Source organism: Juglans regia, chromosome 1 (genome assembly GCF_001411555.2).
Source record: "Juglans regia cultivar Chandler chromosome 1, Walnut 2.0, whole genome shotgun sequence".
NCBI classification, from domain to species: domain Eukaryota; kingdom Viridiplantae; phylum Streptophyta; class Magnoliopsida; order Fagales; family Juglandaceae; genus Juglans; species Juglans regia.
The window spans coordinates 3,737,343-3,756,728 of NC_049901.1; the positions used below are offsets into that span (position 1 = coordinate 3,737,343).

At 36.1% G+C, this 19,386-nt stretch overlaps 4 protein-coding genes across 5 annotated transcripts; 2 read left to right on the forward strand and 2 right to left on the reverse strand.

The window, feature by feature from the left end:
• Positions 1–646: 646 nt before the first annotated feature.
• LOC108984014 (protein kinase PVPK-1-like) lies at positions 647–5,494 on the forward strand. 2 transcript variants are annotated; one of them, XM_018955840.2, is made up of 3 exons: positions 647–913; positions 1,599–2,818; positions 4,415–5,494. In XM_018955840.2, exons 2-3 carry the CDS (start codon positions 1,659–1,661, stop codon positions 5,283–5,285), a joined length of 2,031 nt encoding a protein of 676 aa, XP_018811385.2. In that variant the 5' UTR covers positions 647–913; positions 1,599–1,658; the 3' UTR covers positions 5,286–5,494. The 2 variants fall into 2 exon arrangements, with proteins under 2 accessions (XP_018811385.2, XP_018811384.2); XM_018955839.2 differs by having other exon boundaries at positions 648–913; positions 1,639–2,818.
• Positions 5,495–6,775: 1,281 nt separating this feature from the next.
• LOC108984015 (altered inheritance of mitochondria protein 32-like) lies at positions 6,776–10,531 on the forward strand. The gene is made up of 5 exons (XM_035693715.1): positions 6,776–7,269; positions 7,629–7,714; positions 8,240–8,545; positions 8,646–8,729; positions 9,786–10,531. Exons 1-5 carry the CDS (start codon positions 6,910–6,912, stop codon positions 10,138–10,140), a joined length of 1,191 nt encoding a protein of 396 aa, XP_035549608.1. The 5' UTR covers positions 6,776–6,909; the 3' UTR covers positions 10,141–10,531.
• Positions 10,532–11,523: 992 nt separating this feature from the next.
• LOC108984012 (U-box domain-containing protein 41) lies at positions 11,524–13,319 on the reverse strand. The gene is made up of 2 exons (XM_018955834.2): positions 12,888–13,319; positions 11,524–12,442 (listed from the first exon to the last, which is right to left on the reverse strand). Exons 1-2 carry the CDS (start codon positions 13,100–13,102, stop codon positions 11,641–11,643), a joined length of 1,017 nt encoding a protein of 338 aa, XP_018811379.1. The 5' UTR covers positions 13,103–13,319; the 3' UTR covers positions 11,524–11,640.
• Positions 13,320–15,127: 1,808 nt separating this feature from the next.
• LOC108984016 (alkane hydroxylase MAH1-like) lies at positions 15,128–17,041 on the reverse strand. The gene has a single exon (XM_018955842.2). The coding sequence runs from the start codon at positions 17,011–17,013 to the stop codon at positions 15,412–15,414; it is 1,602 nt and encodes a 533-aa protein (XP_018811387.2). The 5' UTR covers positions 17,014–17,041; the 3' UTR covers positions 15,128–15,411.
• Positions 17,042–19,386: the final 2,345 nt, after the last annotated feature.

The window sequence follows — 19,386 nt, forward strand, 5'->3', positions numbered from 1 at the left end:
TTTTTCTTTGAGATCGCTGCTATTATGTTGGGGACCTGAGGTATCTGTTTTTTTTTTGCTGTCAAATCTTGCCTTGACTTAAAAAGAAGGTGTTTGACATGAAAATATAATGCTCTGTTTGGTGAAGATTGATAGAAGCCATCGAGTCTTTCAATGAACAAGTAGAGGTAGACACTTTGTGATTAATGAAAAAGTATCTTCTAAGAAATAAGGATATTCATGAGTCATGACCATGAGTTTTTTTTTTTTTTTTGAATCTTTTTTAGAAGAAGTGGTTATTTAAATCACTAAATCTTGTTTTTCAAGTATATCGTTCAAGTAAACCATTTGTCAAATTTTTTATTTATTTAACGGTTAAAGAAGTAATTTTAAATATATTGAAATATATGTTTTTATTTTTTTAAAATATTTAAATATATTAAAAAATTTAAAAAAAAAACTCAAAAATTAAAAAGAATAAGATTGAGCGAATTATTCTGAACGGCAGAATAATCTAACTCTTATTTTTTATACATATTATTTTTAAATTAGCTTGTCTTTGATTTGCCTTGTTTGTGACATGTGAAGTTGCTTTGTTTAATGCCATCCATCGAAATGGCCCTCATAAGTTATAACAACACGACGAAAAATAACAGAGAAACAAAAAAACTTTTAAGCAAAACATTATTTGTTGTTCTTGTTCTTGTACGTTGTAATTACTCCTGTCCCCTCCAACTCTCTCTCTCTCTCTCTCCCTGTGCTTCGATCGGATCTGAAGCTCTTCTCCATAGGAATAGAAAGACACCACCCCCGCCATCTCAACCCACCAAAAGTTGTGTCGCTTTACTCTTTTATTTGACGTTTTGGGTTCTCACTCTTCCAACTGTCATGAAGGACTGCTTGCTCTGCATTGCACTTTCGCTTCTCTGATCAGGTATGCCATTTAGTTGCTATTCTTCCTCCCCACCCCCAGTTCTGTAGTTCTTTTTCTTTTGGGTTTTATAGCTTTGTTTTTGTTTTGCTGCGAGAGATTGTAGGAAGAGATAAAGAAGGGAAAGTCAAGTCAGTTGTATTTGGCTCAAATCAATGGAGACGTTGGTTTTCTTGTGTTTTAAACAACGAAAGCTTCGAGCTTGATTGTTTTTTACAAATTTCAGCTTCTATTCTTTTACTGATTTTCTCAGTAACCAAAAGAGGCATTTGGATGGTTGGGGAAGTCCTTGATGGCGGCGTTTAAGTTTCAAACCTATGTAATCTTTATTGGGTTCTCATGCGATTTTGACAGTCGTTAGTGTATTAATTACGTTCAATACCTTGATTCTCGGGTCAGCCATGTATTTCTGGCTTTCTCAGGCCAGCTTTAGGTTTCTTGTTTGCTCCGTAATCTATGGGATTTTCTTTAATGGTGGGGATATTTGTGTAATGCGTCTCTGAAATTCCTGTCAATTTTTTTGTTTTGTTTGAATTTGGATAGAGGCTCATTCAAACTCATACCTTTGTTTCAACGAATGGTTATTATCCAAGCTTTTTCATATTTTAAGATTTAGAAATTCATTTAAGTCGAAGATTTTGTAATTGATGGCCTTCCCCGGGTGGGGTATCGGTTATCATTTTTGCAGTTCTTATCTCACAAAGTCACTGTGGATTTTGGTGTGACAGAACCTGTGCGAACTTGCTGAATGGAGCCGCCTATCGATGGAGTTCATTCTTTATCAAAAACTCAGAATTTGGCAATAGGCAACAAGCCTCCAAGATCTGGGACTCCTCGCTCCTCTCATCCTCCATCTCCAAAACAAACTAAAAATGGAGTGGCTTCTTTCATTTCCTATGCAAGTGCTCATAATCATGATGGCATGAAGACAGCCCGCCTTCCAGACGGTTATGTGGTTAATCAAAATCCTTTTTACGGAGCAGCCCTTGATGATGTGCGGTATGAAGAATCACCCAGTATTACGAAATGCTTTGACAACTCAAATAAGGTGAAATCCGAATATGCAAGCCACAATGATGTTCTGAATAAAGCAGTTGAAACCTCTCATGTGGAGAAGGTTTCTGCTGTGGAAACAAAATCTTACTCCAAGAATCCCGTTGCTGATTGCAAAAACAACTCAAGTGGCTTAATTGAATCTGAAAATTCTTTTTTGGGCACATGTAAGGGAGGGGCTGCACAAGTAGATAGCCACGTAACATCTCAGTCCATATTAACCTTTTCTCCAAGTCCTCAGAATAGTGTCTATTCTGCCACCTTGTATTCAGAAGCCAAGCAAAGCTTTACAAACACAGAAGTTAGTGAATGTACGAGCAGTATCGAGAAGTTTGGTGATAGTGTTGAAGTTACTAATTCTTGTGATTTTGTCGAGAGCAGGAAGACCAGCATCTATAGAGGCAGTACTGGCAGTGACATCAGCGATGAGAGCAGTTCCAGTAGTTTAAGCAGTGCCATGTACAAGCCCCACAAGGCAAATGATATAAGATGGGAAGCCGTTCAGGCCATTCGATCTCGTGATGGGATGATGGAAATGAAACATTTTAGATTGTTGAGGAGACTGGGATGTGGAGATATTGGCAGTGTCTATTTATCAGAGTTGACTGGCACTAGAACATATTTTGCCATGAAGGTTATGGATAAAGCAGCTCTAGCGAGTCGCAAGAAGCTCTTGAGGGCTCAGACTGAAAGAGAAATACTGCAGTCTCTGGATCATCCCTTCCTACCCACATTGTATACACATTTTGAGACAGAAAAGTTCTCTTGCTTGGTAATGGAGTTTTGCCCTGGTGGAGATCTGCACGCACTCAGGCAAAGACAACCGGGGAAGTATTTTCCAGAGCATGCTGCCAGGTGAGGAATTCTTTCTCATTCTTTTTCCCCTTGTTGCTTGAACAACTAAGACAACGCATTTGGATTTATGCAAGTGGACAACTCTGTTAAGCTTACCATTAATATTTATGTCGATAGCAGTAAGAGAAATTTTGTTGGTTCTCTTAATGTTATTCAAGAATGCTTGTGAGCCCAATTTGATTAACATATCGTCGTAGAATTTGATGGTCTCACCAGACTCTTTTTCATGTTATTTTTATTTAGAATAGTACAGAAACGTCTTGTTGGACTTGGACCAGACTTCTGTAGTGTGAAAAGACCATGCGAAAAAGACTTCTGTATGGACCAGACTTTGGACTAGATTTCTCAAAGTTTGGATGGGAATAGGAATCATCTTTGACCATAGAAATGTTAGAGAAAGATGATATTTATAGCTTAGGAGCTGTAATCTCTGACATGATGATATCAATCCATTGTGTCTAGTGCATTGTGTGACATCTTTATATCTTGCCATTATTATGGATGCCCACTTACCTGTGATGCTGATAAAACTGTTGGACCAAGTAAACATTGTTGTTGTAATCTATATCTTGGTAATACTACTCCATTGTCTCTAGTGCATCATGTGAAAAACTTGGATCTCACCATTTTTATGAATGCCCACCTATTTGTGACATTGATTTTTATTTTATAGGTAATCAGAAATTTTATTGAATTTCACAGAACGCGCATAGCCTATTCAAGACATTGATGTCTCCGTCTTTGTGTAAAATTGTTGTTGTAGAAGTTTCCCAGTAATTATGAATTCCCTTTGACGTAAACATTCCTTTTGAACTGGCCCAGCTCACAATTCTATTTAAGCAACCTCGCTAGTGCAATCACACAACAAACATTTACCACCTGAATGAAGACTGGTATTGCACCTTGAATTTTTATACAACTTATGTATGATCTTTACCTAATTTCCCTTCCCCTTCCCTTCATCATTGTGATTTGAACAGTCGTAGCAAGTACCCATTTTCTTCTTTTGCTCTAGGTTATTTAATACCTGGATGGAAAGCTTCTTCCATTAACTTAACCCACTGCATCTTCTTTCTCAATCACACCATACTAGATTCAATTGTTGCATTTATTATCATCTAATAATGAATATGTTCCACAAGCCTAACAAGTATTGGAGTTGTCAATCATTGTTCTAAAGCCAAAAAACTTCTGAACCACTTATCAAATATTATCTAAGTTTGTATGTTATCGCTTGTCATTGATACAAAAACTAAAAATGGCCAAAAGGGGAACACATTTTCTTTTCTTCCTAGTAGAGATTTTGTTGGATATTCAGTTATTTATCTAAAGAAATGGCAGGTCTTTATTCTCTTGTACACACTCAACTAGGAACACTTGGATCAGGGAATCTGGTGTTATAGAACTTGCTAAACATGTTGGATGAACTAGGAATTCATGCACAGATGTTCTTACTGATCTATCTTGGACACTTTTGGTTTTGATGGTGTTAGAGGTGCAGTTTTGTATGAAAGATAATTGCACTTACTGTTAAAAAAATGATTCGGTACCTCTGATTGTATTTTCAGCCCATTGAGCTCCATTGTCACTCTGCAGGTTTTATGTGGCTGAAGTTCTTCTTTCTCTGGAGTATTTGCACATGCTTGGGATCATTTACAGAGACCTTAAACCAGAAAATGTGTTGGTAAGAGAAGATGGACACATAATGCTCTCAGACTTTGACCTCTCTCTAAGATGTGCTGTCAGCCCAACTCTGGTGAAATCTTCAAATTCAAGCTTGGAGACCAAGAATTCAGGATACTGTGTGCAACCTGCCTGCATAGAGCCAACTTGTGTAATGCAGCCAGATTGCATCCAGCCTACATGTTTCGTACCACGCTTCTTGTCAAGCAAGCCGAAGAAAGAAAAAAAGAACAAGCCAAAGAATGAAACATGTCATCAAGTAACCCCTCTCCCTGAGCTCATTGCTGAACCCACAAATGCTCGATCAATGTCTTTTGTTGGTACACACGAGTACTTAGCACCTGAAATTATTAAGGGTGAAGGCCATGGCAGCGCTGTAGATTGGTGGACATTTGGTATATTTCTTTATGAGCTTCTGTTCGGTAAAACACCATTCAAGGGAGCAGGGAACAGGGCTACTCTATTTAACGTGGTTGGCCAGCCCTTGAGATTTCCAGAGTCACCTACTGTGAGCTTTGCTGCTAGGGACTTGATCAGGGGTCTACTTGTGAAAGAGCCACAGCATCGTCTTGCTTATAGACGCGGTGCTACAGAGGTTAAACAGCATCCCTTTTTTCAAAGTGTGAATTGGGCCCTCATTCGTTGTACAAATCCACCAGAGGTGCCAAGACCGGTTGCGATGGACATCCCTACTAGAACTGATGTGCCAAAGGCACCCACAACCGAGGTGCCTGGTGTTGATGTGAAGCCTTCAGGTAATTATTTGGAGATTGATTTCTTTTGATTTCTGTATCCATTTTCTTTCTTTGAACCAGTTTCCATCTCCTCATTTGTATTGTGCTTCAATGGTTTCTTTCCATTGCTAAAAAGATACAAATTTGAAGTTCCTTTGATTGGCACTTGTAATAGTGCTAGGCAAATGAGAAACAGCAGTGAGGAAAAAGGCCAATGCATTAAAATGAGGAAAGAAGTTACTGATCTTTCTTCATCACACACCTATTGCTCCTGCCAAATTTTTGTATTACCAAAATTGCACTGGGAACATCAGAAACATGCAGGAACCCTTCTCAAATCTAAAACAGTTGGGAATGAGCAATCTTATTGCACATGTTTAAAACTTGCAATGCATCCATCCATTCATCCAAGCCAGATTGAGGCTTCCTCATATTTTCAACAGTAAATCCAAGGAACCGGTCAATTACATTGCATCCAAAGCATTGCACTACCCAATAAAATCTTGGATAATGAATGAAACAGCCTGGTTTCTGTGCATCTTTTATCTTTTGCACACGTTATTTAGAGTTCTTGGGTTGGCCATGGATGAGGCCCACTTGAAGTATGCGTGTTTACCTCTGATTTTGCTGGTCTCCGAGGTGTAAGTCCACCAAGGCCCACCTTGAATTTCTATTCGTAAGTGCGTGCGTCAGCAATCAACATCTGCAAAATAATACCTCCACAAAGTGGCCTTGAGAGAGAGAAGTTCCAAAAGCATCACAGTTCCATGAAAGAAATTATTCAATATTAGAAAGAAAAGAAGTTCCTCATACACGTGAATCTAATAATTATTCAAGAGTATGCTAAACTTTCACGTCTCTCTTTTCTAGCTAAGAGAAGTAGTGATGATCAGTGATACATATACAAGTCTTTTTTTAATAATTAATTATATTTATCACCAAAATCCATCATAATGCAAGACTAGCACGGTTTTATTCATTTTCAATTTTCAAATAAAGGTGCAATACATAAATAATAATACTGTTGATGGGAATACATCATCCATTTTAGACTCGCAGTACTCACATCTCAAATAAAAAAACAAACAAAAAATAAATAAATAAATGAGATATTATATTCAATATTCTTATCTCACTTTATCTTTGTTTTATAAATCCATGAATGTTTTTCCTTACAAAAACAAGAGTTAAGAAAGCATGACAAGAAAACTTCTATATGAAGGTCTTTATACCACATATTATCTATGTAATTTAATTTGATTTGTAAGATAATTTTTATAAGAGAAATGATATTTACAGTCATTACTCATTTTGAAAAAATAAATAAATATAGCGTTCATCATTAAAAAATTAATTTTTTAATGATGAATTTTAATTTTTTTTAAAAGAGTGCGTCATGTTTGTACAATGTATAATTGTATTTAGTATTAATTATTTTAAATTTTAAATTTTAAAAATTAAATTATACTATATAAATGATGTGTGAATGATAAATCTACTTGCAAAGATATGATCCTCTATTATACTTTCGTACACCCGCGAGCACACAACGTTCACCAACTTTCTAAGTTAGCGCGTGTCACCCACGTTCCTTTTCGGCGCTTCTATCTTTTCCCCCCAAACATCCGTCACAATCCAAAACCATCCCCATTTCCCACGGCCTAGACTCGCCCCATGCGCATTGCGCACGCTTCTCGTTCTCTCATTTCCGCTGCGGCCCACCGCGTTGTCTTCCCCACATTTCCTCTCTCTCTTGCTCCAAACCTAAATTTTGCCTTAGCTTTCGCCATGGCCTCCGAGAAACTCTCGACCCTCGCCAACAACAACGAAGACGATGAGAAGTATGGGTTCCAGCGATCGGAGATGTACACGGAGACCCTTGCCGGCACAGTCGGCGCTTACGGCCGTCATGTTTTCCTCTGCTACAAGAGCCCTGAGGCCTGGCCAGCGCGCGTCGAGGGCTCTGAGTCCGATCTGCTCCCTAAGCTCCTCTCCTCGGCTATCAAAGCTCGCAAGGATGGCATCCCTCTCAAGGTGAGCTCCATAGCTGTAAATTAAGTTGGATTAATCTATTGCAGTTATTTCGATTTTTCTATGATTTTAGTCCTTGATTATGCTTGAGAAATCAGATTAAACGGTGAATTCCAGAGTAATCGTGGTTTAGATCCGAGTTTTGTTAGAGTCGGATTTTACTTTGAAACTTGGATTAATCGGTTAATCACCTGTGGTAATTATGATTTGGATACGACCTAGGACTCCAATTCTATCGTAAAACTTCGATTAATTGGTTAATGATAGGCAGATAGCAGTAATTCCGATTTTGCTACGAGTTTGGAGTTTTGGATTTGGTAATGGTTTCATTGACTCGGTATTTTGGCTTTTGGATATGGCAGACGAACCTGACATTATGCGAGGGACGCGAGGGGACCGACTTTTCTGACGGAGACGTCTTGATATTTCCCGAAATGATTAAGTATAGGTAAATCGTGAGGACATGAATTTTCTTTTTTGGGTGGTTTCGGTAAATTTTCTTGGAAGTGACGGATATAAGTTGCTTGCTCTAAGGTTTCAAATGGAGAGGTTTTATTTGATGTGCTTGAGATTGTGTTGTTCTTATGAAATTGATTGGATATGGTCATGTTACAAACAAGGGTTAGGGTTTGTTCAAAACACTGATGATTTTCCGAGAAGTGATTGGATACTTGGTTGTGAGGAGTTGTTAGGGATTACTGTTGACTTCTACTCTCTCTCACTCTCTCTCTCCCTCCCTACCCATGCTGTTAATGATATATGATTAAACTAAAGGATTTATATTTTGATTGAAAATTTATTCGTTGATTCCAAATGTCATGGTTATTCTATATTAACATTTTATAAATTGCAAAATTTTTGGTTTGGTTAGGGATTATGCTCTTTTTCTTTGGATATATGATTGGGTGCTGGTGAGATGAGTCTCTTTTTCTTTTTTCTCATAATTTCTTTGTTTTTGTTTTCATTATTGAAGAGATTTGAAGGACTCAGAAGTGGATAGCTTTGTTGAGGATGTTCTTGTGAATGGTAAACCATGGGCTTCTGGAGTGGGAGAGGTGCTGACTGGTTCACATGTTTTTGTATGCTCTCATGGTAGTCGCGACCGGAGGTGTGGTGTTTGTGGACCAGTTCTAATTGAAAAGTTCAAAGAGGAAATTGATTCGCGAGGATTGAAAGATCAGGTATTTGTTAGCCCATGCTCACACATTGGGGGGCACAAGTATGCTGGGAATGTGATTATCTACAGTCCAGGTCCAGATGGAAAGATTATGGGTCATTGGTAAGATCCGAGTCATAGTTACTTCCTCTCACTCTACAAATTTAAAAGAAATTTCTTATAATTTTAGGTGGTGTTACATAGTCCTCGTTAATGATGGCAGGTATGGGTATGTTACTCCGGATGATGTACCCGCATTGATTGATCAGCATATTGAAAAGGGAGAGATCATAGAACACCTTTGGAGGTTTGTCCTTTTGTGGCCATGCATGTTCTTTTCAATGAAATGTTCGGTTGATGATTTTCTTATTAATTCTATATGAAAATTTAGTGGTAATATCACAGATTAGTTCGGTTTCATCAGTACATGTGGTATATGTTATTCAGTATGTCAGTCAAATTGCAGTATGGTTGATCCTGATCTATTGCCAGGATGACCATTAAAAAAATGAAGTTAAACTTTCCTGTCTTTTTATATAAACCACACAATAAAATCATTGGAATTAGCAATTACCTGTAGTATGTTAGTTTGCTCCACTTTTTTTCTTTGATAGGTTACACGTTACGCTGTCTGTTCCATAACATAGGTTGGTTCTATATGAGCCTAATGCAAGAATTGAAAGCAAAACCTCTCCATATGAAACTGTGCTGGAAAGTTTTTCTTAATGGGTTTGAAGTTTCTGGAAGAGTAGCTTTAACCCAGTAAGTCAGATGCATGCTTCTGAGATACTGGATTCAATTATGTGACTCCTTATACAGACCTCTTTCCTGTCTTCAATTTGATTCATCTTTGGACATGGATTACATCACATAATTTTGCTTGTTGGGTAGCCTTAGTAGACTGATTTTTACCATCCAATACTTCATTTTTCTTTTACCTTACATGTACCAAAAGCTCATTTCCAATATGAGCCTTTTCTACTCTAATACAAAGGTCTAAGTTGAAAGACAATCTCTTGCTGATCGTCATCAGTAAAAAAAAAAAAAAGTAATGCAATAAGCCATTTCCTGTCATCTGAATATGTGCCTTTTTAAGTCTAGTCAAAAGGTCTAAGTTGACAGATATTGTCTTGCTGAATATCATTATTAAATCTATTTACATAATGTAATGACCATATCTTGTTGTCTGTAATATTAGTACAGATGATCAGTAAAGATTAAAAAAAGAAAGTATTTTGGTGTTTTTTTTCCTTACATTCGTACTTGTAAAAAGGTCTTTTAATTTCCAATCAATGATCACACTTTCAATCATCGGCATTATTCGAACAATGGTTGAGCATAAAAGTAACAAAAATTATTCCAGGGGGCAAATGGGGGCAGCTGACAAGGAAGGTGGAAAAGCGGATAAACAAAACCTTCCTAATGGGGATGTGAAGAAAAGCAAGAAGAAGCCTGAAGAAATCAGCACGCAGAGCGATAAGGATAATGTGGCTGGCTGTTGCCAGGGTGCTAATGGGTTTAATTGTTGCAGGGATGGAAGTTTGGAGCAGAACAGTGGGAGTGAAGAAAATAAGGCAGGGCATGAAAAGAAGGGGCTGGGCAAACTATCTTGCTGGATAGGATCATGGGAGCAAAGTGATGTTCTTACAGCCGTTGCTGTGGTTGGAGCAGTGGCAACAGTGGCTGTGGCCTATAGCTTTTATAGGAGGTCAGGCTGAAATGTGCTCTATGTTCCTCATGTTCAAGTTTGTTTGTGGGTCTGTATACCCGGGTTTTTTGTAGCGGGGATGTGATAGCATCTATAAAATAATCCTCTGAACCACATATCTCTATGGAAGGAATATTATAGGTATATGTTCTAACTTCTGCCTAGCTAGCAGTCGGATGAATTACTGAATACTTTTAGTTGGTTTCAGATGAACAACTTCTATACCCTTTGTTGTAGTTTATACTGCTCTCCCAAAGTTGTTGTTTCAAACACCTGGTGACTAGGTTCTTTTATACTGGAATTTGTTATCAGTCGCGTGCACAATGTGGTAATGGATTTGTCATTTGTTATTAATTGATTAATGCATCTACTACAGGGTAGTAGATGCTTATTTGATTCTATTGGACATTTCCTATACATTAAACATAGAGTATCTATTTTTGCAAAAACGTGGGGTGTTTTTGTCATTTTTACACAAACACTCCGTAATTTCCACCTGAATGGACACCTTTCCATTTCAAGTGAAGATGAAGGAGATCCTTGTTCCAAATGTCAAGATGCCGCAGGGAAGATTGCTCTCTTGCATGCTATGGTTTAAATATCGTGAGCTGGTATATTCCATTATATGACATGGTTTAGAGGTGTCCTGAAAGCTGGTCGGTGCTACAGTTTTGTGCCAATCCCCACTTATATTCCTGGATGAGTGGTTCATGTGCGAGTTAAAGAGATGTAGGAAGGAGGCAGCCTTTTCACTACCCATCAAGAAGGCAATATAGAAGAGCTGTTAGCCTAAATTCCTCGCCTGGAATATTGTATCTTCTCATGCACATTTCTGGTGCATAGAATGGCTCCATTTGGAATATTGGGATGTTGTAGTCTGTCTATTCCTTTGCAAGATTGTATCTTGTCTTGCATTTTTCAGTATAATCCCTCTTTATATGTTTTAGTTACTATATATAAAATAAAGCAGTGGAAGCAAATAATCATGTTTCTAAATTATGGTGGAAGAACAGTTCATGTTTAACTGAAAAGGACAGCAAAATGGTATATTGTCTTCACAATCTTCACATGCATTTACGAAACAACCTTAGACAGATAAGTAATACACATGATGCAGTTCATTGGCTGTCAAAGTGCTATAAGCATTTCAACCTGGTTGCTGAAAATTGATGATTACTTTTACGGCTAAATTTAGATTCACTGTAACAGGAAACTATAACGGATACTATAAATTTGTCGGAACTTTGCCTCATTGTCTCAGAATCTTGCAGTTGCTGCACTAAAGTGGTCAGTCCAAAATATAATTTCCTCTTTATTTTATTTTTTGTTTGTCGTTTTCTGTAACGTCAAAGATCAGACACCGTATCATCAAAATAAAGATCAGACTCCAAAATTAGCAGAAGAATCCGAAACCAATCCTGTATACACACACATACATTCATACATACAACCTTTCCAAAGCCTATTTCCTAGACAAAGACTTGGAATTTTGCAGGAAATAATGGCATTGTCATGTACTAAGCTTCGCAATCATCTCCTCCACCAGCCTCAGTGTCGTCCCCTCGACGTTCTCCCCTGCATCAATTTCTTGCATAATCTGCTCTATAAGCTCATGATTTGGTTGCTCACTACTTGAACCATAACTCGAGCAATCCCTCAAAAGCAATAGCAATTCTCTAGCTGCGTTTTTAGCCCTCCATGTCCCATCTACACTCAACTGAAGCAGCCCTGGCATCACTCCTTCCCTTAGAATCAATCCCCTGTATCTTTCTCTGCAGCTCTGGCAAATGAGGAGGAGAATTCCCACTGCGTGCTCTTTGCATTGTGGAGAACCATCCTCAACAGTCTCGACTAATGCTCGAATCGAACCGCCTGAGCTAGCAGTTTCACAAAGTGCAGTCTCTGACAAGGAAACAACATTTTCAAGCAGACCCATTATCTTTTCAACCAACTCGGATGATTTTTCCGAGTTGTGGATTTGTTGAAGCAAGGAAAACGGTACACCCGAGGAGACAATTAATGGAATGATCTGATGACAAGTTGAGAGATTGTGGAGTGTGGCTATTACATCAAGCTTGGCTCTCATGCTAATGCTGCTATTCATATTGTTAGGATCACCGGCATAATCCCCATTGAGAAATTCCACCAAGTGTTGGATGACTCCATGAGACGCGATTGCCAGCTTGTTTGCTGTGCAAGAAGAGAGGATCAGCAAAGCCGCAACCGTGAGCTCAATCAATGCCTCACTTTGGCATTGAAGGAGACTTAACAAGACAGGTATGGCGCCAGACTTCCTGATCCGGATCTTGTTTCTGTAAAATCAGTAAAAAAATAAATAAATAATTGATAGTTTCGGAACTTTCCCATCTCTAGTACTGCTGAAAAACTTTGTAGAACACTTTCGTACAACACAAGAAAAATAAGTTCTCCAATGTGTTTTACATGTCAATGTCAGTGCATGAGCATCTTTGTGATTGGGGCCGCTATGGAAGGACAAGCATTATTACAGGAACATATTCCGTAGTCCTACTCAAGCAAAGAGCATGGTGGGGGGGAGGGGAAAGTAGGACTTTCTGTGATAATTCCAACACAGTATCAGGTAAATGGAAGGCACAATGTGGGTTAGTGTCCTTATTCTAGTAAATTGTAAATGAACTCAGAGATTGAAGACGAATGCATAAGAGTTATATACTTAGAAATTGTTTGAAAATATTAAAGTTTGTGTCTTGAGGATGAATATAATTATATAGGGCTAACCGTTCACTGCCAAAGGCCAGACTGAGCAGAGCAAAGAGTGCAGCTTCAATGGCGTCGTAGTCTTGTGAGTGAAGCATCAAAATCAATGGCTCTATAACACCTCTTTCAGCCAGCTTTTGCCTCTGCTTACTACTAAGTTTGCTGAGGTCTCTAGCAGCTTCAACCTGCACTTCTCCCTCACCATTGAAAAGATTTTCAATCACCACTTCCTCCATCAAAGCAAGCTCTCTCTCTCTCTCTCTCTCTTCCTCCTTTGGGGCCTCCCAACCCAGTGAAAATAACTTCCTTTTTCTTAGGCAGTGGAACTGCTGTTGGTATTGTGATTGGTTGCTTGAAGATCATGTAATGTTTGGCTTTTGTGGCTACGAAAATCCATTGTTTCAGTTAGAAGCAACTCCCCATTCTTTTCAGTCAGCTTTTTTGTGAATGTCTGGTTTGGAAATACAAAAACGATTCCTAAGAATGAATCTTTAACTTTCCTGTTACAGAAGCAAGCGCTCGAATTAGCTTTATGCAGATCATAGGGCGTAGATAATACCAAGTGATTTTCTTATTAATTTTTATTTCAGTTTATTATGCGTAATGTTATATAGATATACATACACAACCCAGCCCTTCAACATCCGACAACCAACAGAGGTCATGATATAGTTTACGACTTTTCACACCATTAAAAGATGAAACAGTAAGCTGGTTTTTAGTTTTTTGCATTAGATCTTACCTCAAAAGAGAAAAATAGATAAATTTCGTACAAATTTTTATAAAAAATTAGATTTTATCTTAAAAAAATAAAAAATAAATTCATTTTTTTAACAAAATCCATTTTTTTTTACAAAAAGCTTATCTGAAACTTATCTATTTAGAACTTATACCTACTACTTGGCATTAATCACACAGATTCTCAGTTGGGTGTCTACACTTTGATCAGCTTGTAAATAGTCGAAGAAATTTATAAGTTGGTTATCCATAGAGTCACATATATTAACAAATCCAAAGTATCCAACTTTTTCATACTAATACAGTGGGGAAAATTCAAGCTCAAGCAAGGACCTCGTCGAGATTGTTAGCTTCCCCAAGCAACATGAAACCGGCCTATTTTCGTGATCCAAAGCTGACGAATTTGTATGAAAATCTAAAAGCATGGATAACGTATCTCTCATTTATCATTCCAAAGCACATGACTTTTGGAATAATACACTATATATTTAATATGTCATGGAACATGTGTTTTTTTTTTTTTTCTTTTCCCTCTATTTTCATTCTTTTTTTCTTGTTAGCCAAACAACTAACTGTAAACAAGAAAATTATAATGATTTCGCCGCTATACGGCGGCATTTTCTTTGCGGAAATGCTTCCCCAAACTTTCATGATGATTCCTCCTGTTGGTTGGTGCTCCCCACTTTCTCTTTCTCTCTCTCTCTTTTTTTTTTTTTTGTCATGAATGAATTCCTTCCTGATCATATACCTGAAACCGACACAAAGACTGATAGCGATTCTTGATCTTTGACTTGATTAGTCTGGCTTATAGGAAGGAGTAACCACCTCGAGTTTTTTAATCGCATCTCTTCAGTACTATCACAATCTTGTTGAGTTTTTCCATCCATTTGTTTGTTAATCGGGTAAGGAGAACATTATTTAACAAAGTTAGTCAAAAAATTAAGGAAAATGTTAAGCGTACTTAACATTCTCCACGTGTCAATTATTGATATGTTGAAAATCATGAAATTAAAAATTAAAAATTAAAATCTTAAAAAAAAACTTAACAAAATAAATCTTATAAATAAAATTATAAATATATGTAATTCTTCTCAAAAATTAAAACCGGTTGTGTTGTCTAAGAAATCAAGAGGCTTGGTTTGGTTCAAGATTTTGAACCCAAACCCACGAGGCCATACAACCATTTCTACGTGACAAAGCAGTAGAAAGTCTCCAATCCATACACTATTTAAGTATCAAAAATTTTATGTGCGTCATTTTAATCACTTTTAAGTATCTTTTATGTACTTTATTAATTATAATTTTTTAATATAAAATAATTAAATATAAAAAAATAAGTAAAAATAACTACATAATTTCTCTTTTTTAAGTATATAGCTATGTATTGTATAGCACATAATATGGAATGCCTGGCATCCACACAAGTATATAAGTACAAAAGGCACAGATAGCTAGCTCTAAAAAGAGCCATACTTTTTTTCACTCTTACCTTATTGAAGTTACCTTGCTCATCAGTACTTAATAACAACCACATTCTATTCATTAATTGCAGCTAATTTTGATGACCACTTTTGGAGGACAAAGTACAAATTAGTTTGCACCATAATTTTTTTTTTTTTTTTGTTTTTTTAAAAGAGAGAGTATCTCAATTTTATTGATAGGTCTACTTTTAACAGAGTAAAATTATTTTACACATGAGATTACAAATAAACATAAACTCAGATATCAAACATCAAAAGATCCAACCAGAAACTAAGAAAGTCAAGAAATTACAAACCATAACTTTCTCCTGCGAAATTTATTTTCGTCAAATGCATCTCTTGCTTAAATTAACCTTCAAACCATGTTTCATATGAAGTATAATAGAGATGCTCGGCGAAACAGGATGACCTTCAACTACCTGAACATGATAGTTCCAAATGAGGGTGCTGGCAACCATTTTCATTTGAATGAAGCTCATGTCCTTACCCAAACAAGTCCTGGGACCTGCATTAAATGCGATAAACTTGTAAGATGGTACATGGGCAACTCTTCCTCTCTCCGAAATCCATCTCTCCGGCTTGAACTCTAAGCAATCTTTGCCCCATATGCTTTCCATCCTTCCCACTGAGTACAGAGAGAACAACAATCTCGTGTTTGGACCAATACAATGGCCGCTAGGAAGAACATCAGATTGAACTGCATGTTTGTGTTCTAAAGGTACGGATGGAAAAAGTCTTAGGGACTCACATATGGCTCCATGGAGATAAACTAGCCCACTCAGCTTATCTATACCCCACTCAATCTCGTTGTTAACGAGCAAAGTTTCTCTGATCTCTTCGAGAATCCTAGTTTCCACTGATGGGTGAGTTGCAACAAGCCATAGCAACCAGGTGAGGCCTGCACTTACGGTGTCCCTACCTGCCAGCAAGAGATTAAAAGCAGCGTCCCTGAGAAACTTGTTGGGTTTTGCAAACCCATCCATTTCTCCTCCTCCTTGCTCTATATAAGCTGTCAGTAAGTCGGACTCTGCTGTCTCCACCTTCTGGGTTTTGCCTCGGTTCAGTTCTTCACGCTTGGATGAGATGCATTCGTTGATAAATTGATCAAACACTTTCCAAGCATCGGCTAGCCTCTTCTCTTCTCCAATTTGGAGCCATCTCTGCAACTTCCAAATGCTTTCTGGCACAACGTGTCGATAAAAGATACTCTCCTCTATTTGGTCGAAGGCCTTTTCGTACGCGACACTCGGCAAATCAATTGAGAGGCAATTGGTATCAAAACCCAAAACCATCAAGCAAATGTTATCAAAGGTGAAACGCTGAAAAACGTCTTGTAGATCCACCTCGTTTCCTAGACTTGAGACGCGATCCAGAACCGGAATAAGGCTCTTTTCCAACTTTTCCCGCACAACTTTCTGAAAGAACAACTCGAATTTATTGTTTTTTATCAACGACTGAATCAGTTTCCTCTGGTTCTTCCACGAGTCAGAATCAGAATTGAAAATCCCATCTCCTAGAGGTTCAAAAATCTCCCGGAACACGGGCCCTTTTTCGTAGTTGGAAAAGTTTCTGCTCAATATGTGGTGGATATTTGCAGGATCACTGGTGATCACATAGTTCATGCTAGTGAGCCAAGGACCCTTAAACTCGAAAGTACCCCCATGATGTTTCAGAATCCCAGTTACGTACTCGTGGGCGTGCTGTACATTTTGAAGTAGCCCCGGAAGCATTCCGACGACCGGCCAGTTTATGATGGTTAAGTGTCGGTTCCTTCTCCAATAGGAAAGCATAATGAAGCTGAGAAATGCTACAATTATCTCTGCGTAACGAAGCACGGCCATTGTAGTTGTATGCAGAGAAGCTTTGCGTAAAAAAGAGAAATGAGGAAGCTTTGTGGGATGGCTTCTGCAGGCGAGCGTTTTATCCATTAAGATATTAGTTGAGATAGATCGGAGATAGTTTAGAAATAATAAGATGAAAATTAAATTATTTATTATATTTTTTGTGAAAAGTTAATAAATTTATTTTAAATTTTAAAAAAATTAAATTTTTTATTATATTTTGTGTAAAAATTTTAAAAAGTTATAATAATGTAATGAAATGAGTTGAGGTAAATTTTGAATGCAAACGAAGCCTTATATAAAATAAATAATAAAATTTATCTCTTTACATAAATTTAAATTTTTGAGATAAATGATAATTTTATATAGTATTAGAATAGAAATTATGAGTTTAAATTCTGATATTACATTCTATCATATTTAATTAAATATTTTATTTATTAAACTTATTTATTGAGAAAAAAATTAACCTAAAAAAAATTAAAATGTTAAGATATTTTTTTTCTATAAATTATAAGTTGTTAGAATAATTGGTGTGTAATGAATTGTTGGTAGGTTTTTGCGAATTATTAAGGGGAGTTGATCCTCTGAAGCAAGCCGGAAAAGGTGTCTGGTGTGGCTTGTCACTTTCGAACCCCATCCAACTCGAATCTATCGCTATTAAAGAAGTGATAGAGATATTAAGTGATGTATTCAAACGCTATTAAGTAAGTGATAGAGATAGTCGTGATGTATGCTTGGCTTGTTTATAACGTACGTCTCCTTAGCGTTGGCATTCAATTATTTTATTATTGAAAAAAAAATATTATTAAATTTATAATATATTATTATTATTTTAATTAATATATAGATAATTTAATATAAAAATAAATTTTAAATGAAATAATTAAATATAAAATGATGTCAAATTATATAAATTTTATATTTATATTTACATTATCTTATAGGTGGGTGCGGAGAATAATTTATAATCATATCCTCCCTCAGCAAACTCTTTTACCCCTTAATGCCAACCGCAGCCTCTTCAGTGACGAGTGACGGGCGACGCAACAGATATTCTTTTACCATTCTCTTGCTCTTTTGCAGCTGAAGACTAGTCTACTGACTCTACTCTATTATTTTGGCAGCGAACAGAGCAAGTGTCCAAAATCTACCTAATTAGAGGAGGATGGGACAGCAAACGACCCATACTCCTCCGTCCTCTCTTTGAAATTTGTGCACTTTGGATAAGATCATACTCTCCCAGACTGTCAATGGTCTACAATTTTATTTGCATTTATTTAAGAAAAATTTTACAATTTTTTTTTGTAAACTATAGTAATTTAATATAATACATCTGTTTTGTTGGATGTTAAATTTTGTCCATATATAAAATTTATTTATAAATTAAATATATTTTTTAATATATATATAAATATATTTTTTAAAAATATTAAATACAATAATAAAAGAGCACTGTTTATTTATATTACTAGTTGTTTTTGTAATTTTTTTTTTAAATTTTTTTATTCATATTTTTTTAATATATTTAAATATTTTTAATAGGTATAGCAGTTTTTTCTTTTTTAAAAATGAGTGAATCTATTATTAAAAAATTAAATTTTTTATATAAATCTCATTTATTTATTTTTTTCTTAATAAATATGTGATATTTATGTACTATATAACTATAAATATTATTTTTTTATAAAAATATATTTATTGTGCAATTGTATTGTTTTTTAAATTCATAACTATTAAAAAAAATTCACAAATTTATTAATAATTAAATTTTTAATTATTAAAAAAATTAATAAAATAAATGTACAGGCACATGGGTTTGGGACTCATCCAATTATTTTCCTTCTGGAAAAAATGAAAAAGAAACGTTTATCTTCTTCCTCTCCGTGGCCCCGGCTACCATATCTTGACCGACAAGCTTCAGTTATTTTCTCAGAAATACAATGATTTCCACGTAAAGAATCGGAATTCTCATCTCCCAAAAAATCTTACGTACAGTAATGGCTACTTTTACAGGGACACGATCTCCACAAGAACAATGTGCAAAAAAATTTGAGAGTTTCATGTACTTTTTATTTGAAGGTGATGTGAATTTTTTTTTTTTTTTCATAACTAAGAATATTAGTCGGCTAATGAGTCAGCATTTGTGATAATTTTAATCAATTATTGTCTTAGGTTTCGTTTGGAATTTAAAATCATTTTAACTCATTATTATAATTTTTTTAAATTTTAACATAAAATATAATAAACAATTCAACTTTTTAAATATTAAAATAATAATAATAATAATAAATAATAATATTCTAATAATATTTTATCATCTCAACTCAATTCAACATCTAAACGCACCTTTATACTATGGCCTATTTCGACCAAAGATTACAAATGAAATTATTGTTCTATAAAACAAATCTAAGAGCATTGGCAATGGACTAACCAAATGTCAATGCAAGTCCAAAC